Raw genomic sequence first — 17886 nt, forward strand, 5'->3', positions numbered from 1 at the left:
CACTTGAGGCAACAACATCAGAAAGATTCCACTCCACGTGCACCTTTTAACTCTAGAGCTTTGTGTTGTCCAGATGGAAAGAACAGACCTGATGGCAGTCGGGGAGATCCCCTCAGATGTGCCAAATAGTGTCACTGAAAGAAAGGTCCTGGTGCCTGCAGCAGGTATTAGATACCAGCAAGCATGTCACGCACCCTCCATTAACTGTCCCTTAATAAAAGTCTTCAAAGTACATTAGTATTAGAAAGGCACCGATGAAACCCTTAATCATGATAGCAACTATTAGTTTGGGCCAGGGCAGTGAAATTGGTTTATTATGTGCTGCTCTTCTGATGCAGTCTGCCTCTATACTTAGAAAATGTCAATTAATTTATGGACACGGAGCTTTTATCCCTCTCCTGATAGCTGGCACATCCTCTCTCCATTTCAATTTGTTGGCTCACTTTCTTATGTGAAATTCAGCAGAAAAGGGGCACGCAGATCACCCTGGGAAGCTATCAGTCAGACAGAGAGAGCAGAAACTGCTTTTAATTGTCCAGGAGAATGTCCGAGCTTGACCTCAGCAGCCAGCCTCGGCCTGGGGAACTCAGGGGAGCCGTAAGATACGGCGATGAGGCAGATACCATTATGCACGGCGCTGGGGGACCAGCTTCAATTAAAGAAGACAGCAATCCTATAAAATCTGTAGCATTTATGGCATTTTGACATGAGCAAGGGGAACCCAGAACACTCAGGATTAGAAGAGCAGATTCATGCACGTCCCTCCCCTGTTCACATATTCCTACCAAAGACAGCTGTTCCCATCAGTTCATCTGAGTTACTCGTATATTAGTGGATACACAGGGAATATCCCCTCCATGGGCTGCCTGTCTCACTGTGCCTGTTCTTTTTACAAGTCTGGAGGAACCATAGACAATACGGGATAATTCAACACTAAAAGGAAGTTGGCTTCAATGTCCTTTCCCCCTTAATCCTCTGCAACAGTCATCCCACTGACACCAGCCCTTGCAACCTCCACAACTGAACATCACTTCTCCAGCCCCGGGGTTCAAACTGGAGGTCTTGACACTTCACACACAGCTGACAATTGCTGTGATGGAGGGATGCAAGGACAGGCAGCTGCTCATGCTGTGAGATAGCTGTAAGGTAGCGAGCTAAAAATAACAACAGTTCCTTGAGAAATAACGCCAAAAAAGCTTGGGAACACAGACCTAGACATGGTTTGGTTTTGAGAGTGATTTTAGAACACGCTTCTCAGTTCTCCATGGTTTCAGCCTGCCTTGAGCACTAACTGTGTTTCTCTGCTCCCTTCTTACACCGTGCAGGATTACAGGGTGAACATCTTCCTGCGACAGCAGTGGAATGACCCACGGCTGGCGTACAACGAATACCCTGATGACTCTCTGGACCTGGACCCCTCTATGCTGGACTCCATCTGGAAGCCTGACTTGTTCTTCGCTAATGAGAAAGGGGCCCATTTCCATGAGATTACCACAGACAACAAGCTTCTGAGGATCTCCAGAAACGGCAATGTCCTGTACAGCATCAGGTGAGGTGACTCAATGGGAAGAGCCCCAGCAAGGTAGGGGAGATACAAGCTAAACTCCCACTGTTCAAACCTAAAATGAGAAAGTGAAGACTTTGAGCATGCCCTTGCATAAAAGAAATTAAGACTTTTTTAATGCGGGAGATCATGCAATTAACAGTGTCATAGCAGTGTGGTGGGAAGGGACTCTGGAGGTCTCTCATGCAAACATGTCCTGACAATTGACAACAATAGCTCAGGTCAGCTGTGGTTTTGTCTGGCCAAATTGAAATACCTCACGGATGGAGACCCCATGACCTCCGCAAGCAGCCTGTGCCAGTGGGTCATCCTCCTTCTGGGGCAGAATCCTTCACACAAATATCACTGAAAAGTGAAACACATCCTTATTTCCCTGACCAATATCGTTTCAATATTTTATTTTTTTTAGTTACATACAGTTATGCAAACTAAAAGAAAGAAAATGGTCACTAACCAGCTCCCTCATCTGGACCTTGATATCCAACATTAACCTGAGCTTAAAAGCAGTGAGGTATACAGTTCCCTGTTTGCATGTCTAAGCACACCCTTGTGGGAGCAGAGTAATGTGCCATAAGGGCAGAGGTTTTTCTCCAGCCACCCCAAGAAGTAGAGGTTAGCAAAAGTGTGGACTCCTGAGAAAGTGCCACCAGCTCCCTGAGCTTCAGTCCTAATTTTGCATTAGTAGCTTCCCTTTAAAAGAAAGCATGAAGAACACCATAATTTTTCTTTATGGGTACAGAAGATGCCCATCCAAAAGGACTAGGCAGCTGGCAGTACCATATCACACACCAGTGAAGAGCTTAAATAGAGACAAATATTCCTGTGCCTTATTCTGGAAGTCAGGATCTTGAAGGATGGTACTTTTGAAAGGCATGGAGACCACACACCATGAGCTGGGCTGCTTCTGGGACAACAGAGACCACTGCACAGCTGGGGGTACTTTACTTAACCCTAATATAAAATTCCTTGAGATATTATACTAGCACAAGCCTAAAAACAGCTGTACTACATGAAAACTAGTAGTAGCCCATGAAAAGTATGTTTTAAAAGCTGCAGCATTTCCTGACAAAAAAACTAGGGAAACTGCTAAGTAGAGCTCCATGGCTTTGTCTCAGCGTAACTCTTCCCATTTATCCCTTTATAGCTAGATCCATCAGTGAAGCTGAACTAATTGCACTGAATTTCCCCCAGGAAATCAATCCAATCCCCTGCCTTCACTTCCCTTCCAACCCCACCCACTCTTTACTTTAAACTGCTCCATGGCTTTGTCTCAGCATAACTCTTCCCATTTATCCCTTTATAGCTAGATCCATCAGTGAAGCTGAACTAATTGCACTGAATTTCCCCCAGGAAATCAATCCAATCCCCTGCCTTCACTTCCCTTCCAACCCCACCCACTCTTTACTTTAAACTGATGAAATAAAGATCAAACTTCATGGGCTTAAAAGAGGGAAAGTTTAACTCTATCTTGAAGACTTTTTCACCTCATGTATAATGTAAATTTGCCTAAGGTAGACTCTCCCCATCTGATGCCGCAGCTCCCAGTGGCAGCCATGGGGAAGAAAAAGCAGCATGGAGCTGTAAAATGGAAAATAAACAGCTTAGTGCTGCAATGTAGACAGGCTCCATCAAACATCAAGGTGGTTCCAGTCCAAAGACCAGATTCCTGATGGCCAAAAGAGTAAGAGAATTGCCATGCATGTTGGCTGAACGTGGAAACCTCACATTTCTTTACTTCTAAAAAAGGCATGTAGTAAAATTGCCACCTGCAATTTGGCAGTGCATGGCGTGCAGAGTTTTTTTCCAGGTGGGTTTACAGGAGCAAAGACTAGTGGTGACTCTCTTCTAGTAAGGTGTTTAAATACAGAAATGCAATTGCTTTCCTAATGAGGAAACTTGAATAGGTTGATTCTTTCTGCTGTAACATTTTCTGTCCCAACATGCCTCTAAACTCAAGCAGAGAATTTTTTCCAACATAAGTATTTAAGTTAAAGTATCTTTCCTTCCTGCTAAGTTTCTTATAGGCCTGATGATAGAAAAATTCAATTCCTGTCCCCCAGGAAATTCCGCTATTTCTACATCAAAGCAAAAAGCTGAAAAATGTAAATGCTTCAGGGAACAGCATTTTCAGCATTATCAAACCAACACAAGTTTAGCTATCTGAATCAAATGATTCAAGATCAACTTGTTGAACCAAACAAACCTGTTGAGCATAGATCATGGTATAGGACAGCACTGCAATATACCACGGAAAATATTGCCTGCACCTAGTGGGAAAGGGAGCTTGGGAGAAAAAAATGGAGGTCTCAAGGGGCACAGCAGGAATTCAGGAAGATACAGAGGTTCATATTGACTGAGTATATTCCCTGCAGAAAATCCCACCAGTCTCTCTTTTCCCCCACAGCGATGTGTGATCTTGACCAAAATTCGTAGGTTTTTTTGGACGTAGAAATGTCAGCTCAAAGATTTCTGAACAGTCCCAGTCTCTAGATATGCATCTGGGGGGTCCAGAGAATGGATTTGGGCTTGATGCTAATCCAAACTGTTGTTAACCCGAGGCAAGAAATGAAGGGTTTTTTTGATGTACAAATGTCAGCTCAAAGATTTCTGAACAGTCCCAGTCTCTAGATATGCATCTGGGGGGTCCAGAGAATGGATTTGGGCTTGATGCTAATCCAAACTGTTGTTAACCCGAGGCAAGAAATGAAGACCAAAGCAGCACAACCATTTGGTGTGGGAACTCTTTGTTCTGCACAGTCCAAAACAACATCACAATGAAACGCCATCTGCAGCGGGAGACTCTATTGGGAATTACATCACAGACCCAAATGCTCAGTGTTTCTGATGCTTTCAAACACCACGTGTGAAAGCACAGGCAGGGAAGAGGTGAAAGATCAGTCATTCCCCCCAGTATACCACTGTGTCTTGGGCAAGGTACTAGCTTGTTTGCAACACTGGATGCCTGAGAAGCTTCACCCCCTTATCAGTAGCACAAACAGTTTGTCATTCCCTTGTGCTGTCTTCTCTCCTTAGGATCACACTGACTCTGGCCTGCCCCATGGACCTGAAGAACTTCCCCATGGATGTACAGACGTGCATCATGCAGTTAGAAAGCTGTGAGTCCTGCACACATCTCCATTTTGGAGAGAAGATAACATGTTTTCCATCTCCCTCTCCCTTGCCATCTCCCTCCCCAGCTGCAACCCATTCCCAGTTCAGCTTTCTTTGGGGGCTTGCTCAAGAACCACTTGCTCATGATTTTCCACTCATTCAGCACATGTGACGTTTCGTAGAGAAGCCAAACCTTAAAAGATCCCATGAGAGAAGTCCTGGCTTGCTTGTATTTACATTGGCCTTTCACTTCGGAGGAGAAAGGTGAAAGCATTTTCAGCTGCAAACGGGATTTTTTCTCTCTGGATGAACATTTGCCCCTTGTACATGTTGCTTATCCCAAAGGAGGGGAAGACGATGAACAACTTCATTCAGAGAAAGAGGTCAAGTTTGAAAAAATGGCAAATGGCTCAACAAGCCAAGTTGAAGGAAAAAATGTGCTTTATTGCAGACAATTCATTGCACACCATCACAGCTCCAGCGCAGATCATTAGCACAGCTTTTACCATATGCATGAGCAGTTTTGCCTCAACCCAAATCCCATTTCATTACAGCATTGCCAAGAAAGGCCAGGATAAGTCCCTGCCTTCAAGCATAGCTTTCTTCTGCAAATCTGCCCCTTTCCAGATCAGTGTTTAATGTTTCACATGGTGCTTGTTCCCTCCTCTCAACAGTTGGCTACACAATGAACGACCTCATATTCGAGTGGCAAGAAAAAGGAGCCGTGCAAGTGGCTGACGGGCTGACGTTGCCTCAGTTTATCCTCAAAGAAGAAAAAGACTTGAGATACTGCACAAAGCACTACAACACAGGTCAGTGCTGTTTACCCTTAGCTGCTGGATTCATTAGAGAGGAATTCAGGACTTGGGATTTGCCAGAGTCTTTTGCTCTGTCTGATGGTACTCTGGTGATACAAGTCTTGTCCTACTAGAGACAACATATATAAAAATACACATAGATAAGTTGCAAGTAAATACACACATATACAGAAAAAAAAAAAAGCTAATACACAAAAATGTGTGGAACCCTCTTATCCCCAGTAATACTGTCATCAGTTCAAGGGTGTTTGATCTGGACCTTCTCTCCCAGCATTTTCTTTTGTGTTTGATGCAAGGCAGCAGATGAAATCTAAGCAACAAAGGACATCCTGCCAAGAGCGTTCTTCGCTCTGTTGATGTTGCACCTTCATATTTCAGAACTGGGCAACAGCTGTTAATTTCCTCCTCTAACAAAACTCTGGTTCTAGGCAATGCAAGGAAAGTCCCCAGACAATAGCTGAAAACAGGAGGCTCACCGTGCCTTACCAGTGATCTTCCATGTATCTCCCATCCTTCCCAGGCAAGTTCACCTGTATAGAAGCTCGTTTCCACCTGGAGCGGCAGATGGGCTATTACTTGATCCAGATGTACATTCCCAGCCTCCTTATTGTCATTCTGTCCTGGATCTCCTTCTGGATCAATATGGATGCTGCACCTGCTCGTGTTGGGCTGGGGATCACCACAGTGCTCACTATGACCACACAGAGCTCTGGTTCCCGAGCATCACTGCCCAAGGTAAGGAATGCACTTATCTTCACTGGGGGTGGAAATGTGCTCTCTCTGAGAACAGCACATAAGTAACTCACCACAAAAAATCATCCTCCTCAACACAAAAGGCATTCTGCTGCCTTCCCCCATTCCAGTTTAAGGGCAAGCAGCACAAATTCCAGTCCCCTCCTGCAAAAAATTTAGCAGGGTTTCTATGACTAGCAGCAGAACTTCTCCTAAGATTCAGCATTCAGCCCACGATCCACCACAGTTCCCTGTAGCTGGGATCTCCGTACATTACAAACCCCTTCAAAAACCACACATGGATATGCACTCTACATTCTAGCTTTTACCCACTTGACCATCATACTTTTATAGTAGTAATGAATTTCTCTGTAATGAAGGCCTTCTGGTGTGGTCAGATTGGATTACTGTTCTCCCTGCATATAAACCATCACAACCAAGACCTGGATAAATTAAAAACTATAGAATTATTGCTACTTAAGAGCCCAGGAGCAGTTCACTGGCCTAATAATACATTCATGTTAAATGAGCTAGATTGTGGTGTCCAAGAGCTGAAATCAACCTTAGCATAGCTTGATCAACTCCTTTCAAAGACCTTGGGAGTAACATGTAAAATGGGAAACAAAAAGGCATTTGGGTGAAGAAGACACCCCATCTCAGTCACTCTCTCTGACTCCTAGGTGTCCTATGTGAAGGCCATAGACATTTGGATGGCTGTGTGCTTGCTGTTTGTGTTCTCCGCACTTCTAGAGTACGCTGCCGTCAACTTCGTGTCTCGGCAGCACAAAGAGCTGCTCAGGTTCAGAAGGAAGAGGAGGCACCATAAGGTAATACATAAAGCATGAAGGACATGGCTGGAATCTGTCCCAGCAGAACATCACTGCATGGTCAACTGAACCAAGCCACTAGCCCCCAGGGAAGTCCTCAGTATAGTCAGATGTTAAGGAGGGTCACACATCAAAAAGCAGGTCTACCTCAATGAATTGTGTCTCTTCTAAAAGTCTGCTGACCTCACGTGTCTAGCAGGCTGGTTTTTGCTAACTAGCCAAGTGGTCTAAGCTGAAAGGCTTGTTCTCAACAGAACAGTTTTCACACAGCAATGTTTCTGGCCTGAGTTATTCTCTTCAGAAGACACAGTGAGGGCTGGTGGAGGCAGGCAGGGAGGTGTGAGGGATGTCTATCACAGAACAGCATCCTCCACAACAAGGCAGCCTACATTAGCCCGGAGGTAAGTGACACCTCTTTTGTCTCTGTCATCTCCGTGTTCGAAAGCATCTGCTTCTCAGACTGACTGCAAATTCCTCTCGGAAGGAAAGAGCATTATTCTCAGCCTGAGCCTTGCTCCATGCTTATTTGCCATGACTGACACCAACCCGAGCATGCATGCATCACACAGACACACATCTCCTGCAGCCTGGACTCTACTAGCTTTGGGGTTGAGGTACCACAGGGAAGATTTCAGGTTACAGGGTGCACTAGAAAGAAACATTAAAGTGACTGTGATCATAAGACCAAAGGCACTTAAAAGTTGTCCTTAATTAACTGGTATAATCAGGTAGGTGGTATGTAATTTTCAGCACCAGGTGTGAGAGGCTGCCCTCAAACTAGCATGAAAAAAAACAGTAAATTTGATAAGAAAAAAAAAAAAATACACAATTTTGCTGATGGTAATCTCAAGAAAGCCACTAGGAGACCACAAAGGTCTGCCTAAAATATTCCTCATAGGTATTTGTCTACCCTCTAGCTTAAAGAGTCCTCTGTGGTCCATCCCATCCAGAGCAATTATATTGCCTCACTGTTCCAGCCATTTAAAGTCTTTCCCAAGTTCTAACCTGTCCTTCAGCAGTTCACAGTGTGTGCTTGGAGATCTTTGACCATTCCAGGAGGCAGTGGGGGCTAAGGAGATTTACCTTTCTTCTTCAGTTGTCCTGTCTGCAAAACAGGAGATGCTCACTTGTCCCCAACCCAGTCGGGACCAAGGATGAAAAGTGTTGGACAAATACAAGGGAAAAGAAGTAACAGACGAGACCACGAGCACTCACTGATTTTGTCTGGCCAGAGCAAGACCCTGCCATCTCAAAATCAACAGAGGTAGTTTTGGTTCAGAAGATGCAGTCTGCTTAACAGAGCCAAAGCTAAAACCACCCAACATGGGTGTCTCGTATTGCACTTATCTTTTCATCTAGATTCAGGCATCCTGTCTCTGGATCCATGCTGCTGTATGCAGATCGGTCTGTTGATAAAACAATAAGAAAAAAGCCACTAATAAACAGATGAGTTTAAAAGATATTTGCCAGAGATGTTCCATTGAACACAAGGCTGCTATTACAATCCCTGCCCAATCTCACACCAATTTAATTGGAACAAAGCATAAACAAAAACACTTGCAAAAGCAAAATGAACAAGGTTTGCAGGCTCATCAGAAAATGAAGAGCTGACTGCAAATATGCAAATGGATTAGTGCAGCTGCCAGCCAACCTAATTGCTCTGTCCTAATGTCCTGACTTGTCTGGGTGGCTCTCCCTAGTTCAGGTGTGACATGCCAGGCTAAAAACAAGGGAGACATTGCAGCAGTCTGTGCTGGTGGAGGCAGCTGCGGAGAGGACCAGCTCATGCCCACATTTATTAGGTCTGACCAAATCAAAATCTACCAGCCATTCTTCACAGCTCAGTGTGCTGGACAACATGCCACCATCTGGCATTATAACAAGTGAATCCAGACACTTTTCTTACTTTCCTAAGCATTAGATGCAAGGTGCTAGCTTATTCTCACCATTAAGAGTCTTTCTTCCTCTCTAAAAAATAACAATCAAACCAATAAATACCTGTTGCATGTTTCAGTTGGCCCTTTCCATTTCTGAGCCACCTCTTACCTCCTTCCCTCTGGAAGAAGGGGAGGGCTAGACTAGAAAGATTGACTAGGAAGCTCACTCCAACCCTGAGAGCAGCTGGGTCCTAATTTTTGGTGCCTCGGTTTCCCCAAGCAGAGCACTGCTTCCTTGCAGAGGCATTGCTAGGATGCAAAGACATGTGAGGATTGTCAAGTCTCAGTTGCCAGGGACCAGAGATACTCCAAGGGGACACAACCAGAACAGGGAATAGTTATCCAAAGGCCTGCAAATTTGCCTCAGCCAGGAGTTTGAAACAAATAACATGCTGGTAGGTCACACAACTCATTGACTTGTCACCATAAAAAAAAAAACAAACCCAAAACAAAGGCAGCTTGATTTTATTTTGGTTGTTTTGCTGATACACCAGCGTGCTCTTCCTCCTGCTCCTCCAACCCCAGACCCCTGGCACGGTGCCTCCATCCCATGCAGCTACCTGCTTGGTACTGGGGCCATCCAGAAAAGACACTCTGCAACGAAGAGAGGAAGGGGCAGCAGGGCACATTTGGCAGGAGGGCTGCGAGGGAGGGGGCCAGTAGGTAGGTCAGTGTTGGTGGACACAGCGGCTTGATTTTATTTGGGTTGTTTTGCTTTGCTCCGATACGCCAGCGTGCTCTTCCTCCTGCTCCTCCAACCCCAGACCCCTGGCACGGTGCCTCCATCCCATGCAGCTACCTGCTTGGTACTGGGGCCATCCAGAAAAGACACTCTGCAACGAAGAGAGGAAGGGGCAGCAGGGCACATTTGGCAGGAGGGCTGCGAGGGAGGGGGCCAGTAGGTAGGTCAGTGTTGGTGGACACAGCGTGGATCAGCCTCCATGACAGATAATTACTGCCATTGGTCTAACAATTAGCCTCAGTGACCCGTGGTCATGAGACTCAGGGTTCTGACCCTGCCTCTGCAAATCACTGGTTGTATTACTTTGGCCAAACTTGTTTTTTCCTGTTATCACATCCCCGAGTTCAATAAAATCGGGCTAAAACCCTCTCAGAAACCTGGAAGGCCTCCACCAAAAACCAGCATTAGCATTTGCCTTTAGACTGGGAAATAAATTCTTTTTCTTGCTCAATAATTGGAATTAGCACAAGTCTTACCGTTGACCCACAGAAGGGCATTTCTGTTCCTCACCTAAAAGATGTCCTGTGGGGAGGGTCTGTGGGGCTCGGGGGGGTCCCGTGGGGTTGCACGCTGCCTGCAGAGGTCTTTTCCTTGGGGCTCGGGGGATCCCGTGGGCTGGCGAGCTGAGGGCTGGTTGCACGCTGCCTGCAGAGGTCTTTTCCTGGACAGGTCTCGGCGCCTGCACATCCATGTAACTCTGTAGGAGGTCTTGGCTTCGACTACCTGAGTTACATGGAGCCCACTCCTTCTGGGCAAGCTGATACAGCACGGGCAGAGCAAAGAAGGTGCTGACAGGAGCCGGGGGGGAGGGAGAGGCAGAAGCAAAACAGGGGATGCAATTGGAAAAATGACCACGGTACCATGAGTATGTCAAAGATGCTGGTGGGGTAGAAGTCAGTCTTGTTCTCCATGGGGTGCCTGAATCCCCTGATTTGCATCTGTGCGTCATGCAGCTGGCACCCCTCTATAAGGCTGATCTCCCAAGAGCAGAGGGTTTGTCCAAGAGTGCTGAGGTCGGGGCATGACAGAGGTGTCTTTCCCTTGCAGAGCAGGAAGCCATCATTGGAGAGCCTTATAGCGAGGGTGCACTGTCTATATCTCATTTTAAGTAGAGTCCCATGCTCAATCTGTTTCAGGAGGACGAAGCTGGCGAAGGCAGGTTCAACTTCACCGCCTACGGGATGGGACCAGCTTGCCTACAAGCCAAGGATGGCATCTCCGTCAAGGGCGCCAACAACAACAACACGGCCAACCCGGTCCCCCCGCCGTCCCGCTCCCCCGAGGAGATGCGAAAGCTCTTCATTCAACGAGCCAAGAAGATCGACAAGATCTCCCGCATCGGCTTCCCTATGGCGTTCCTCATCTTCAACATTTTCTACTGGATCATCTACAAGATCGTCCGCAGAGAGGACGTGCACAACCAGTGAGGGAAGGGGAGCAGCTGGGAGGGAGCGAGCAATCCTTTATATATGTGCAATAGCAATGCAGCAATGCATGAATTTAAGAATGTGGCAATATCTACTAAAAAAAAAAAAAAAGGGGGGGTTTTAATCATGTGAATTGAAGATAACTGGCACAGGGAGGAGAAAAAAAAAATATCTCTTGATCTGGGGAGTGCAGGGTGGGGGTTAGTTTTACAGCATAGGGAGGTTTGGATTGCTCCAGCTGCAATCCAAGCAGTGTAATATATTAATATATATTCATGCTTAATTATAATGCAAAAAGAAAACAATCAAAAAAAAAAGATAAACAAAAAAAATACTTTTTTTAGCCTATTAACAGCTTAGATTCTCAAGTCACTGGAATGATTCATAATTCCATGTGCAGAAACGACCGCAATTATGCTTTATCTGACTTTTGCTATAGAAAGGCCATACCAGTCAAGCACGTGGGGAAAAAAAAGAAAAAAGCCCTAAGGAAAAAAAACAAAAAAACCAAGAAAATCATTCTATGCTTCTCTAGGTTTTGCACTTTGAAAACTGGATAGACAGGGAAACTTAAGAAAGAGGGTTTGGGTGGTTGTTTATTTTATATATTTACTTTTTTTAGTCACGGGTTTGCCGATCAAACACTTTGTGACTTTTGGATAGAGGAAAGCAAATACATTATCCCTTCCATCCCCATCAGAGAGCATCCAATGGGAAACCCGAGAAGGACATCAGGGCCTTCATCAGAAATCACAGGTACCTCCTGTCCTTTTAGATGACCTGACAGGATTCTTGTCCCAGGAGTCAGAAATACTATTCAGAACATTAGAAATGATGAAGGATCTATTTTTTTTTCCAAACCCCTTTCTGCTATGTTTGTTTACAATGGGGGGATGGAAGTGTTGGTTGAGCTAAAGCAGAAATTATATTTAAAATATAGAGAAAACAGGCATATTCATGCCTTGTTGCAACAGGACAGGGCAAGTGGCAATACTGTTGGTAAGGGGTGGGGGGCGGGAAGGTGGGTACAGAGAGAGTGGCTTTTATTTTCAGACATTTCATAGCAGTAATATTAATAGCGAATCTGGGCCGATGGACCCAAAACTCTATTTTTGTATCTATTTTGGTGCTGCATTTAGCTTTAACATGGATGGGAAGACGGAGCAGGCTGCTTCGCCCCGGGGAGTGGCAGGCACAGTTTGGTGGGGATAGGGAAAGGGGGGAGGGAGGTGGGAATGGGGTGGCAAAGGGGTCTTCCTTTGGCCAAGTGGTAGCACAGGCTGGCGGTTGGGGTGGGAGGACACACACCAAGAGCCTCCAGGGTGTCATTTGAAAGCCTGGCTTGGGGCTGGCACGGGTAAGTGAAGGGCTTGATGCCCCACTTGCCTCGCTGGGACCCAGAGCGTGAGCTGGTCTACAGCACCCGGGGTGATTGAGTCGTGTTCGTTTGCACTTTAATGAGAGGGGGAAAGAGAAAGCGTGAAGGAAGAGACAATCAGTCTGCACTGAAGCACTTGGGGTCAGGTCTGGATTAGGCAGAGGGACAAGTGGCACCCAAGGGATGCTTCCACTCTCCCTCCTCTCCCTCCCAGGACTGGATCACAGCTGACCTAGGACAAAGAGATGATGCTTGGTCCAGGAACAGACAGCTTCCTGCTTGCAGAAGCTGTATCCCCCATAGCAGCTGGAGCAGTTCATAGCCCTGTCAGGTCCAGTCTGGCCCAGGTCAGCAGGATCCACGCCTGGGATGGGAGGTGGGAGCCTATACTCAGCCATGGGTGTCCCAATCACAGTGACCAGAGGCAGCTATGGGAGAGGACAGGGGAGCACAGGGACCTGCGAGCTGTCCTAGCAATGGCTTGGTGCCCAGAAAAAGCACCAGGGCTCTCCTGGGCTGGGCAGAGGGACACCCATTTCCAAGGCTGCCAATTCAGCACCTTTCACCAGCACTAAATACACTTTATTTAAAAAAAAAAAAAAAAAGAAAAAAGAAAAAAGAAATTGAAAGAAAGAAACAAAGGATAAGAACAACAAGGGGATAAAAAGAAACAAAGGATAAGAACAACAAGGGGAAAAAAAAAAGGAGGAAAAACTTAAACATGATGGTCACTGCATGGACTAGGGCAAACGGCAATATTTCCTAATGTTTTGGCAAAGGCCACCTAGTTTTCTGACTTCCTTTGCACTGCTGAGACAGGGAAAGGTCACACAGCAGCAGTGTGAACCAGTACATCAGCCCCTTCCCCCTTGCCTCTACCAGAGCAGCAGAAAAGCTGTGAGCTGAGGATTTCTCCTTCCCCTGGCAGACAGTGCTTTCCCAAGGAGGGAAGAGCTCAAGCTGTCGAGCAGAGCTGCTATTTGATGCTGGGACAACTTCCCGAGCCTTGGCTGGAGCCCAAATCCGCTCCTGGCTCTGGTGTTGCTTGCTGAATTATTGAACTCTCCCTGCATGCGCGACGGCTGGTGGTGCCAACTGCGGGTTGTGCGATCGCTTTAAACGGCGCGTCCTTGTCTGAGATGAAAGAGCAAATCCAGGGAATTCCCCTCCCTGCCCGGCAGCAAGGCAGAGGCTTGGCAGCCCACGCGCCGTGGCTCCTCGCTCACGCAGGGGAACAACCGCAAATCGCTGTCATTTGGGCAAAAAAAAGGTTCTGCCTCGACGCCCAGATCTTGCACTCAGGGGTCGGGCAATTTGGTTGTGGTTCACACAACTTCTCAGTCTCCCCATGGCTCACCAGGGCTGCAGGTTTCCTTCCTAACTGGAGATGCTCTACAGAGTTGCCTGCAGGTTGTTAACAAATCCCTTACAACCTCCTCCCACCCAACGGAGTCTTGATCCTGCATCCCAAGGGCAAGACCAGAGCAAGGAGAAGGAATAGTTTCTCACCTGACTTCATTCTGCTCCAGCTTAGAGAAGGGCCTCAAGACCAAAGAGGAATCCCACGGTTCCTCCTAGACCTGCTGCTTGGAGATGCAGATAAGCTGGCAGTTACTGCTTCAGTGGAGCTCCAGTGTCACTTCTTGGCACTGAGGAAGGCAAATTAGGGACTAGAAATCATCAGAAAGATGCTTGTGCTTCCTGCTCATACAGAAGCACTTCAGCTCCTTGTGGAGCCCATGGGAGTACAGGGACTGAAATAAGAATTACACGCTTACCAGCCTGCCTTTGCATCCGGTTTGACTCTGCCAACCGCTGGGCACGTTGGATGCTCACCATAAGCAGCGTTATTTTCTGTTCATTAAGCAGCCAGTTTCCATTCGGGCCACTTTCCAGCCCCAGGGCTGTCTGTACGGTGACGGCGAGCGGCACTCGCATCCCAACGCGAAACATGCTGAGGTCTTGGCAAAGCTCTGACGGTGCTGAGATAGCTGTCCCACAGACGTCCTGCCAGACACTTTCACCACGTCGACAGGACCTTAGAATGTCCCAGGAGCCCCTAGCAAGTCTGCGCCGTGTTCAAAATCAAACATTTTTCTCCATCTGTACCAGGCTGTGTTTAACCTCTCTGTTGCAACACGGCTTGCTTTGATAACCTATCTCATCTTCAAAGTAGGCTGCTTTAACGGTGCCAGCAATTACATTTATTAGGAAGAACATACAGGATTTGATATTGCAGGGTAACTTCCAGGCATATTGATGGAATTTAACTCGGTAAGTGCTAGCTCTTGTTAAGAATGAGGCTCAGGAGCCAAACCTCTGAATAAAAAAGAAGTCCGTCTAGCAGTAAAGAGACAAAATGGGGTCCTAATTCACTTGGACTCTGGAAAAAAATATAGCTTTATCCCAAACAGTGGTATTTCCAGATGTTGCTGGAAATGTATCACTTCATGAGCAGGAATTATTTTTCTTTAGGTATAAATATAACGATGGAAAAAGATAAAAATCAGGATAAATTTACTGTTTGTTTTTTTTTTTTGGTCAGATAGGCAAGTTTTTCCCACTTTAATTCCTGATTAAAGCAGCTTTCCATGAAAATCTAACAGAGGTGCCGAAGAGGGTCCAGGACAGACCAGGTCTGCCAGAGACTGCAAGGCTCAGCCTTGACCCTGGCAAAGCACCAACTCGCCTTTAAATGCACGGGCAGGGTCATTCGCTTCTTGGCTCTGCTGGTGCTCTTGTTCCTCCTGTCCTGGAAGCCTTTGCTGGTCAAGACTGAGGGACTTTGTTCCTAAAAGACACAAACTATTTCATTAGTGCTGAATATTCTCACTTCCTGTGAGCAGAAACATTTTGTTTGTTTGTTTTCCCGACTTTCCTGGAAGGTTTGGGTTTTTTTCTTCTGCCTCTTCTGAAGATCTTTAATTTTAAGGCAAGTCAAAGACCATTTAAATTACATTATTGGTTGTCCTTTCTCTCAACTGCAATTCGAAGACCTTGCTTGGTTTCCTAATGCTGGTGGAAAAGAGATTAGAAGTATTTAGAGTACATATTTTTTTAAAAAGAAAGGAACATATGAAAGGAGAAAAGGCTATTTTAAATGGTGCCATATTTTTCACAGATTTTATACAATCATATTTTTGTACGGTACTACCATTCCTTAATAAAACATAGCTCTTATCCCCGTGCCAAAGACAGACAACCTCTTTCAATACCCTATTCCTTACTCCAAAACCTTGCCACTGGCAGCAGTGGATAGTGCAATCTGGACCTTTTCTCCCTCAAAACCCAATCCTACCAGGGCAGCTGCAGGTCTGGGGTCACCACCTGCCAGCTGGATACCATGCATCTCCCATCTGGGCAACTGCAAGCAGCAGGTCCTGCCCTGCTGGAGCATCCCACAGAGCCCAGTTCAGTGAAAGAAGTATCTGATCCCTTCCCTTTTAGAAAGCCCAGACACTTTCCTGTCTTCTTCTCAAAGGGAGATGTAAAGGGTATCTTGTGCTGCTCCTGCTTAGGAAGATTTGTATCATTTGTATGGAGATAGTGTTCTATTTAAGTAGAAAACTGAGAAACTTGATTGTTCTTCAGGGTGCTAAGACGAGCACCAATGCAGAAGTTAATACTTGTTAATCTTAGCATCTTTAAAATTAATTTAGGTCCTTTAAATCTTCCCATCCCCTCATCTTCTCCTTAACAGCTATTTATTAAGTGCAGTTACACATCTCTCTTGCTCACATGAATCTACACCACAAGTCTGTTACCTTGTTCAAGCATATTGTACTTTGCTGTGTTCATCTCCCTTCTTTCTCTGCCTAACTTTCATTTCTATGGGTGCAAGTTCCTTATATCTGCAACATTTGAAGAGCCTGGCACAGATAGGTACCTTGGAAAATACAGGACAAAATATGTGAATAAAAAAAACTATTCCTCATAAGTGGGCAGGGTAACAGAGTTAGTGGGGAAATGCTCCCACAGCAAAGCCTATGCATGAAGAGGTCTCCTGGAGAACATGAGGGTGGCCAACGAGGTCCCTTTTGACTGCACTCTGTAAGAAAGCAAAGCAGCAGCAAAGAAATTAGACAGACATTTTGGCTATTATCCCTGTGGGGCTCCATGTTTTCCAGTGACCCAGCTATAGAGCAGCTGTTTATTGGAAACCAGGTTCTTCTAGTCTGTCTCCTGCTGTGGCGTGCAGCAGAGGCCCCCAGAAGAAATAAGCTGTTGTGAACCAGGTCATGTGTAAGGAGCTGTTGTGTGTTTTGCACAGGGCATCTGCTCGGAGCTGCTCCAGGCTCTGCCTGCAGCCCGTGGGGAGACACTGCTTGTGCTACGTGAGTCATTCTCAATAACTGCTGGGATGGGCAGCCCCTGGGTGATGCCCTCGGGTGATCCCATATTGAGGGAAGATTGAAGTGCACAGCTTGGACTGGAGATACTGGGGCTTAGTCAGGGTGAGGAATCCCAAGCTGTGACCTCCCTCAGATCAGGCACCCCCTACACACGAAGGCTGACCTTTTTGTAGAGTCATCAGCTTTCCTGGTTCATCTCCACCCTCGCTCACCCTGTCCCAGCATCATGGTGCCAGCAAAGGTCCAAAGGCCCTGGTACTGTAAGATGGTAGAGGACACAAGTCAGATGGCAATCTGTGAAGAGAGGGATGATTTCAGCACCCAGCAGAGGCAATTACCGGTTGAATTATCAAATGAGGATCCTGGCACAGACTAGAAGAGAAGGGGAAGGAAAAGCAATAGGAGAGGTTTGTTTGCATGCCACACCACTGTCTTCTCCTGGCATTCAAGGCAGACAGTGCGAACAGGTATGACGCAAGACTCAAAGCTGGCAGCAGAAATGATGAGATTGTATTAAGCAATCGTGACCATCAAGTCTAGCAAACCTCAGTCACAACCTTCAGGCACTTTACTGCCAGGCTTCTGAGTAGAAATTGCAATGGAATCTTATCTTTGTGATATCCCTGCTCCCGGGTCTATTATAGACAGAGCACTGAAGACCATCCAGGGATAGGCTGGTTCCCAGCAGCACTGGAGATGGGTAAAGCAGGGTTTGACCCAGACCATGCACAAGGAGTGTGCACGCACTGGGAACAGGTTCAGCACAAGGGCATGTTGCCACTTTGGAGGAAGGCAGAGACGGCTTCATGTTAGCTCAACCATCCCATCAGCACTCAAAGCATCTCTGCTGGGGGTCACAGGTTGTGCTTAGTGCTGCCACTGCTCCTGTCGACAGTAAGAATCTAGTCACAGAAAGCACAAGGGAGAGGGACCTCAGCAGCTCCCCAACAGCAGCAGTTCTCAGCAAGGAGAGGTCAAGTACGTTGGTGCTTCCAGTA

The 17886-nt window shown here is 46.4% G+C and overlaps 1 protein-coding gene across 4 annotated transcripts in view; it reads left to right on the top strand.

The window, feature by feature from the left end:
* The window catches only part of GLRA1 (glycine receptor alpha 1), a 38947-nt gene extending 26931 nt beyond the window's left edge, over positions 1 to 12016 (top strand). The window contains exons 4-10 of one of the 4 annotated variants that reach the window (XM_014948305.1): positions 1326 to 1549; positions 4598 to 4680; positions 5350 to 5487; positions 6014 to 6228; positions 6906 to 7052; positions 10844 to 11154; positions 11781 to 12016. In XM_014948305.1, the coding sequence (XP_014803791.1) occupies positions 1326 to 1549; positions 4598 to 4680; positions 5350 to 5487; positions 6014 to 6228; positions 6906 to 7052; positions 10844 to 11154; positions 11781 to 11937 (1275 nt within the window). In that variant the 3' untranslated portion in view covers positions 11938 to 12016. Of the gene's footprint in view, positions 1 to 1325; positions 1550 to 4597; positions 4681 to 5349; positions 5488 to 6013; positions 6229 to 6905; positions 7053 to 10843; positions 11159 to 11780 lie in introns of those variants that run through there. The other 3 variants (XM_014948306.1, XM_014948307.1, XM_014948308.1) reach the window with 3 other exon arrangements.
* Positions 12017 to 17886: the final 5870 nt, after the last annotated feature.

This window comes from Calidris pugnax, unplaced genomic scaffold, assembly GCF_001431845.1.
Source record: "Calidris pugnax isolate Ruff unplaced genomic scaffold, ASM143184v1 scaffold27, whole genome shotgun sequence".
In the NCBI taxonomy this organism is placed as follows: Eukaryota; Metazoa; Chordata; class Aves; order Charadriiformes; family Scolopacidae; genus Calidris; species Calidris pugnax.